General features: G+C 59.9%; 1 protein-coding gene across 9 annotated transcripts in view; it reads right to left on the bottom strand.

Moving 5' to 3' along the window:
- Positions 1–232: 232 nt before the first annotated feature.
- The window catches only part of PLEKHA5 (pleckstrin homology domain containing A5), a 179494-nt gene continuing 171550 nt past the window's right edge, over positions 233–8176 (bottom strand). For all 9 annotated transcript variants that reach the window (XM_039911257.1, XM_029053569.2, XM_039911256.1 and 6 more), the window contains 6 exons: positions 7737–7973; positions 5644–5811; positions 3553–3656; positions 2085–2212; positions 1881–1985; positions 233–1072 (listed from right to left, as the gene is read on the bottom strand). In XM_039911257.1, coding sequence (XP_039767191.1) covers positions 1891–1985; positions 2085–2212; positions 3553–3656; positions 5644–5811; positions 7737–7973 — 732 coding nt within the window. In that variant the 3' untranslated portion in view covers positions 233–1072; positions 1881–1890. The remainder of the gene's footprint in view (positions 1073–1880; positions 1986–2084; positions 2213–3552; positions 3657–5643; positions 5812–7736; positions 7974–8176) is intronic.

The raw sequence follows: 8176 nt of genomic DNA, 5'->3' as shown, positions 1-8176 counted from the left end.
ACTGAGACCCGGAGAGGTGAAATGACTGACCCAAGGTCACACATCAGACAAGTTGGCAGAGCTGGGTTTAGAACACAGGTCCTTCTGACTCCCAGGCCCGGGCTCTATCCACCTGCCCCGCTGGATGTCATGAGAACCCAGGTCTAGGTGTGATCTTCCCTAATCCCCGCCGAAAGCCCCTTCCTCCCCCACCCCGGACGTCCGTTCCACGTGGAATTAAAACAGCCGCCGCCGCTAAGAACGTCAACATTTATTTACCGTGATAGAAAAGAGATGAGATATGAACAATTTGCCTTTCGACAGTCGTAAGAAGCTCTTTATACTTACATCGCCTGCGTCCGCTGCGTGGCGTCCACGCGACGGACATAATTACATTTGTACACAGACTAAGTACTGGAACGGAGGAAGAAAAAATAATCGGCTTATTGCTGTACACGGTCGTTCCGCTGGAGCCGGCGCCCGGACTTCCACCGCCCTCGCCCGGGAATCTGTTCTCTCTCCAGACACGGGAGCGACCTCGGAGCGTGGTGGGTGCCGCGGGCGAGGGGTCCGGCGGAGAGACGCCACGGCGGCGGAACCGGGCCTGCTTCCCGTAGATCTCTCTCTCTTTCTCTACCTGTCACTTTTTATAAATCAAGAGTGGAGCGAAGTCTCGCTGGCAGGGGGGTGGGAGGGGGGTCCTAACGAAAAGGAAAGAAGCTTTGGGGACCAGCTGGGCCGGGGGAGACCCCAGAGGGAAGAGAAGGCAAATGGTCGAACATCAGAGGACGGGGGGGATGGGGGCGGGCGGGAGGGCTCGGCGTGGCCAGCCCCGGAAGGGTCGTGGGATGAGGGAGGGGGTGAGAAGTGACGGAGGGGCCTGCGGCGGCGGTGACGACGCCCTGAATCTCCGAGCCATCAAGCGGCCGGCCAAGATGTCCGCTCCCCGATCCCGTCCATCCGTCCGGCCGCCACGCCCCCTCCCGCCCCCGCAACCGGCGGACGCCGGCACGGCTGAAGAACGTGGCCGCCGCGGCTCCAAGTCTTTTCCCCTCCCAGCGCTTTCTTTCTCGTCGACGGAGAGCAGCGCGGCCTGGTGGAAAAAGATAACGATCATAATGACAATGAGGGTACCTGTTGAGCGCTTACTACGTGCCAAGCGCTGTTCTAAGCGCTGGGGTAAATACAAGTTGAATCAGGTTGGACAGAGTCCCTGTCCCACGTGGGGCTCACGGTCGTCATCCTCATTTGACAGGTGAGGGAACTGAGGCCCAGAGAAGCGAAGTGGCTTGCCCAAGGTCACGCGGCAGACAAGTGGCGGAGTTTGGATTCAGAGGTCGTGGGTTCTAATCCCAGGACAGCCACTGAACAGCTGGGTGACTTTGGGCAAGTCACTTAATTTCTCTGTGCCTCAGTTCCCTCATTTGTAAAATGGGGATTGAGACTGTGATCCCCACATGAGACAACCTCGCATCTACCCCGGTGCTTAGAACGGTGACTGGCACATAGTAAGCGCTTAATAAACACCATTATTACTGTTACCGTCCCCCGTCCCCTCCGGCTGGCTTTATTGCCGCCCGTCGTCGGGCCCGGTGCCCCGAGGCAGACGGAGACGCAACGACGGAAGCTTCCGTTTTCTTGATTCTGCCTCCGCCACCTGAGACCGGTTCTCCGTCTGAGCGGCGGCCCCCGGTGCGCGGGCACCGGCTCTCGGCCCGCTTTCCGCTGGGCCTTCCTAAGCGCTCGTACCGTGCCGCGCTCCCGGCGGGCGCTCGGGCCGCGGCGGGGCCGCTCCGGCGATCCCGGCCGGCCGAGCGGGCCGGAAGGCCCCCGCCTCGGCCGAGCCGGCGTGTTCTGGGGTCGGGCCGGGGGGGGGGGGGGGAGTCCGGCGGAGCACGTACCCTGTCGCGACTACACGCACATGAAGTGCGAGCCCTCGGACAGCTGCGGCTGCGGGAGCGGTTGCGGAGACACGGGCGGCTCGGGCCACTGCCGTGGGCCTTGGGCTGGAAAGAGCAGAGCGAGAGCCCGTCGGGCGGAGGGAGAGGGGAGACGTGTCCCCCCGGCTCCCTCCCCCGGGGCAGACGGGGCCGCGGCGGGCTCACCTGCGGCGTCGGCGATCCCGGCGGGCACGTGCTGGGGGCCCGGCTGGCAGGCGGGGGGCGTGGGCGGGTCCTCCGGGGCGTCGGCGGGCTCCGCGTCCCCCGGCGGGGCCGGCCCGCTCCCGCTCGGCCTGGGGAGAGAGCGGGAGGGCGCGTCCGTGACTCCCCGCCCACCCCCCCCGACCCACCCAACTGGGCCAGGCCGCAACTCTGCCCGCTGGCCGGGGACGGTTCCTCCTGGGGAGGGGGGAACGTGGCCGAGTGGCTGGATCCCGGGGCTGGAATTCAAAAGGTCACGGGTTCTAATCCCCGCTACGCCTCTTGTCTGCTATGTGGCCTTGGGCAGGTCCCTTAACTCCTCTGGGCCCCAGTTCCCTCATCTGGGGATTGACCCTGTCAGCCCCATGCGGGACAGGGACTATGTCCAGCCTATTCTGCTTGTATCCAGTGCTTAGGACAGTGCCTGCCACGTAGTAAGCGCTTATGTGACTGTGGGCAAGTCACTTCACTTCTCTGGGCCTCAGTTACCTCATCTGTAAAATGGGGATTAAAACTGTGAGCCCCACGTGGGACAACCCGATCACCCTGTATCTCCCCCAGCGCTCAGAACAGTGCTCTGCACATAGTAAGTGCTTAACAAATACCAACATTAATCAAATACATTATTATTATTGTGAATAATCAGTGCCATCTAATCAGCACTTGCTGCCTGCAGAGCACTGTACTGAGCGCTCCGGAGAGGGCAACAGCGTGGGAGAGAAGCAGCATGGTCTCGCGGATGGAGCCCGGGCCTGGGAGTCTGAAGGACCTGGGATCTGATCCCGGGCACGGCCACTCGTCTGCTGTGTGACCTTGGGTAAGTCACTTCACTTTTCTGGGCCTCAGTTCCCACATCTGTAAAATCAGGATTAAGATGGTGAGCCCCATGTGGGACGGGAACTGGGTCCATCCCGATTAGCTTGTATCTACCTTAGTGCTCAGCACAGTGGCCGGCACACAGTAAGTGCTTAACAGATGCCATTAATAAATCCCAAAAAACTCAACAACAAAGAGTCAGTTGATTGTTTCCTGTCCACCAGGAGCGTGCGGTCTCCGGGGTCGACCGATACGGACGAGGAGCTAGAGTGGGGGGACGGGGGATGGATGGCAGCGTGGCTCAGTGGGAAGAGCCCGGGCTAGGGAGTCAGAGGTCCTGGGTTCAAATCCCATTTGTCAGCTGTGTGACTCTGGGCAAGTCATTTAACTTCTCTGGGCCTCAGTTACCCCATCTGTAAAATGGGGATTAAGACTATGAGCCCACGTGGGACAACCTGATCACCTTGTATCCTCCCCAGCGCTTAGAACAGTGCTTTGCACAAAGTAAGCGCTTAACAAACGCCATCATTATTACGGGCACGGTGTGCGGGTCGGGACGCAACGACGCCCGGCGCCGAGGATCCCAACCGAGGCTCGGCCGCGATGGGCATCTCACCTGTGGGCGCCGCGCATCTTCTCCCCGATTTCTTCTGGGTCGGCCCCGGGTGGCTCGGGCGAGGTCAGCGGGTCACGGGGCGACGGCCCGGTCGCTCTCACCAGCTTCGGGGGGAGGAAGGAGAGACCTCTCCTTCAGAAGCCGGGCCCGGGCCCAAGCGGCCCGACGCCCCGGGGAGTCGGCCGGCTGGCGTCGCTTGGGGCCGGGCCTGGCGTGGCCCTGCCCGGCCCAGCTGGGCACCGGGCACCGGTCTCACCCGTCGGCCCAGCAAAGCCAGCGGATCGGACAGGTGGGATCCGCCCGGTGGCCCCCAGAGCTTCTGGTGGGCCGAGGGGTGAGGTTGTGGGCTCATTTCCCAAGGGGTGCAATCATTCATTTGCAGCATGGCCTAGTAGCAAGAGCCCGGGCCTGGGAGTCAAGAGGACGGGGGTTCTAGTCCCGGTTCCGCCACTTGTCTGCTGTGTGACCTTGGGCGAGACACCACTTCTCTGGGCCTGTTACCTCAACTGAAAAATGGGGATGGAGACTGTGAGCCTCGCGTGGGACAACGTGATGACCTTGTATCTTAGAACAGAGCTTGGCACATAATAAGCGCTTAACAAACACCATCATCATTATTATTATTCGTTCATTCAATCGTATCTATCGAGTGCTTGCTGAGTGCAGAGCACTGTACTAGGCGACTGGGAGAGTACGACACAACAATATAACAGACGCGTTCCCCGCCCAAGACGAGCTGACAGTTTAGACGGGGAGACAGACATTAATATAAAGAAATAAGTGACAGAACTGGACATGAGCGGTGTGGGGCTGGGCGGGGGAAGAGCAAAGGGAGCGAGTCAGGGTGATGCAGAAGGGAGCGGGAGATGAGGAAAAGTGGGGCTTAGTCAGGGAAGGCCTCTTGGAGGAGGGGGGCCTTCAGTAAGGCTTTGAAAGGGAGAGAGAGTCAGATTTGAAACTGCCGCCGCCCTCTTTCCCAACCAACTGCCGAGAGCTACCACGGGGGGACCCCCGGGGCCGAGGTGAGAAGGAGGCGGCCAGACCGGAGAGGGGAGGGAGGCAGCCCGATCCAGTGGTCAGACAGAGAAGCCGGGCCCGCCAGCCAGAGGCCCGGCCTTCTGATCTCGGCTCCGCCACGGGCTTGTCCTCTCAACTCGGCCTCCTCCGAGAGGCCTTCCCGGACTGAGCCCCCTTTTCCTCCGCTCCCCCTCCCTTCCGCGTCACCTCGACTCGCTCCCTTTACTTTTCCCCCTTCTCCCCGCCCACAGCACTTACGTACAGATGTACATATCCACAATTCGACTTATTTATATTGATGCCTGTTTACCTGTTCGGATGTCTGTCTCCCCACTTCTAGACTGTGAGTTCACTTTGGGCAGGGTTTGTCTCTATTGCTGTACTATACTTTCCAAGCGCTCAGTACAGTGCTCTGCACACAGGGAGTGCTCAACAAATACGAATGAATAAATGAATGAACTCGGGCGAGTCGCCCCACTCCTCCAGGGCCTCACCTTCCTCGTCTGTCAAATGAGGATCTGATGATAATAATAATCATAATAAAAACAAGAATAATAATGATTATTGTGGTACCTGTTGAGCGCTTACTATGTGCTAGGCACTGTACTAAGCGCTGGGGTGATACAAGAAAACTGGGTTGGGGTCCACAGTCTTCATCCCCATTTTACAGACGAGGTACTCGAGGCCCAGAGAAGCTTGCCCAAGGTCACCCGGCAGACAAGTGGCAGAGATGGGATCAGAATCCAGGTCTTTCTGACTCCCAGGCCTGGGATCTTTCCACTAGGCCATGCTGTTCTTCTACCCGCTTTGGCCGCGAAGGCTCCGTGTAGGGCGAGGACAGTGTCCAGCCCTCTGATCTCAACTCTAGCCAGGGCGCTCAGGAAGCTTGGAATGACCACCGCCCGCCATCGGTCAGTCCGTTGTACTTACTGAGCGCTTCCTGTGTGCAGAGCACTGTATTAAGGACTTGGGAGAGCTGGATATAATATAAGAGACATGTGCCCTGGCCACAACGAGCTCATGAGCGCTGACGGTGCCTGTGCCCCCGGGGCGGGCGGGCGGGCGGGCCGGTACCTCTTTCCGGAAATCCCCCGGACGACGCTCCGGTGCCCAGGCTTCCCTGGGCCGCGCCGCTTCTTCTTCGGCCGGGCCGGGGCCGTCCGGCTTGCGCTCGCTCTCTCCGGCGACGCCGTCCCGTCTTCCGGTGTCGGCGGCCCCCGAGTCGAAGCCCCTCCATCGGTTCTGCCCGGAACGACGACGCGGTCAGCCGCCCGGCGGGGGGACCGACGACGGCCGGTACCCGGGGCCGGGAAAGAGGGGAATCAGAGCCCTCCTCCCCGCTCCCTGGGCGGGGAAAACGTTTGGGGTCCACAGGGATCAACCCCGACTCAGCTCCCACCCTGGGGGCGATGGAAGCGGGGAGAAGCCCAGGGAGAAACTTTAAAAATGCAGGCAAAATCCTGGTAATCAGCCGACTGGTTCATGCTGTCTACTGGGCGCTTACTTTGGGCAGACCACTGTATTAAATGTCCAAGAGGGTCCGGTACAATAGAGTCGGCAGAAACGATCCCTGCCCTCCCGGAGATTCTGGGCTAGCCGGGGCACAGCAGCCTGGATCCGTGTGTGCGTACGTGGGTGAGAGAGAACCAAGACGTTGGCAGGGGGTGGCTATTTCTTAAGTGTGTGTGTGTATATGTCAGAGACAGTGGCAGGGGGTGGCCGCTTGTGTGTGTTGTGTGTCTGTCTATGATTCTATTTCTCTATTTTGATGGTACTGATTCCTGTCTACTTGTTTTTTTTGCTCTCCGTCTCCCCTTTCTAGACCGTGAGCCTATTGTTGGGCCGGGATCGTCTCTTATCTGTTGCCGAATTGTACATTCCCAGTGCTTAGTCCAGTGCTCTGCACACAGAAAGTGCTCAGTCCAGTGCTCTGCACCCAGTAAGTGCTCAATAAATACGATTGAATGATTGAATGAATGTGTGTGTGAGAAAGATGCTGAAATGGCTGAGTGTGTGTGTGTGCATGTGTGTATAATAATAATAATAATAATAATAATGTTGGTATTTGTTAAGCGCTTACTATGTGCCGAGCACTGTTCTAAGCGCTGGGGTAGACACAGGGGAATCAGGATGTCCCACGTGGGGCTCACAGTCTCAATCCCCATTTTACAGATGAGGGAACTGAGGCACAGAGAAGTTAAGTGACTTGCCCACAGTCACACAGCCAACAAGTGGCAGAGCTGGGATTCGAACTCATGAGCCCTGACTCCAAAGCCCATGCTCTTTCCACTGAGCCACGCTGCTTCTACTATGTGCCGAGCACTGTTCTAAGCGCTGGGGTAGACACAGGAGAATCAGGTTGTCCCACGTGGGGCTCACGGTCTTAATCCCCATTTTACAGATGAGGTAACTGAGGCACAGAGAAGTGAAGTGACTCGCCCACAGTCACACAGCTGACAAGTGGCAGAGCCGGGATTCAAACCCATGACCTCCGACTCCAAAGCCCGTGCTCTTTCCACTGAGCCACGCTGCTCCTCTATATGATATATTCACTCAATGTGTATACGATTTATTCACTCGATGGTATTTACTGAGCGCTTCCTGTGTGCCGAGCCCGGCACCGGGAGGTGGGAAAGTACAATTCGGCAATAAAGAGAGACAATCGCTGCCCACGCCGGGCTTACAGACTAGAAGGGCATGATGCCTTTTACGACGACTTTTTTCACCGTCTTTTAGCCTGCGAGTCCGTCGTTGGGCAGTGATTGCCTCTATCTGTTGCCGAACTGTACTTTCCGAGTGCTCAGGGCAGTGCTCTGCACACAGGAAGCGCTCAATAAATAGGATCGAATGAATGAATGATGCCAGAGGGAGTGGCAGGAGCAGGGATCGCGTCTGCACGAGCTCCCGGAAGGAATGCCAGGGGGTGGTGGCTGTGTGCGGTCGCGGGTGTGATGGCTGAAGAACCAGGGGGGGCGGCTCCTTAAGGGTAGGGATGGTGTCCTCTCCCAAGCGCTCAGGACAGAGCTCCTCGGGTCTGCTCGGGGGACCGCCCCCTCCCCAGCGCTCTGCACACAGTGGGCGCTCGGTCGGTGCCCCGCCCCCCAGGGCGCGGTCAGCGCGCGCCGCCGCCGGATGGACGGAGGGCAGGTCGTCTCCCCGCGGTGCACCTGGTGGAGCCGAGGCAGGGTGTCCGCCGCCCAGGCCGGGCCCGGGGCGGACTCCAGAGGGCCCCCGCCGGCCGGCCCCGACAGCCCGGCGGGTCCGGTCGGCCCCGGGCCTTTCCTCCGGTCCCGCAGGCAGGCCTGCTGGTGCCTCTGGATCCGCTCCATCTGCTCCTCCACCGTCATGCGCGGTCGGACGCCCTCCCACACGCTCGGCTGCTCCGACGAGCTCCGCGGCCGCTCCTGGGGACGGGCGCGGGGCCGGCGGGCACGCAGGGAGATGGATGCAGAGAGGGGGGCGGACGGACGGGCAGAGAGACGGAGAGCGAGATGGACGGGCAGAGAGAAGGAGAGAGATGGTCAGAGAGAAGGACGGAGGGAGACAGATGGACAGGCAGGGAGAAGCAGAGAGGAAGACAGATGGACAGGCAGAGAGAGGGTGAGAG

Source organism: Ornithorhynchus anatinus, chromosome 2 (genome assembly GCF_004115215.2).
Source record: "Ornithorhynchus anatinus isolate Pmale09 chromosome 2, mOrnAna1.pri.v4, whole genome shotgun sequence".
Classification (NCBI taxonomy): Eukaryota; Metazoa; Chordata; class Mammalia; order Monotremata; family Ornithorhynchidae; genus Ornithorhynchus; species Ornithorhynchus anatinus.
The sequence above is the reverse complement of the archived record's forward strand: the minus strand, read 5'-3'. Positions and strand labels throughout refer to the sequence as shown.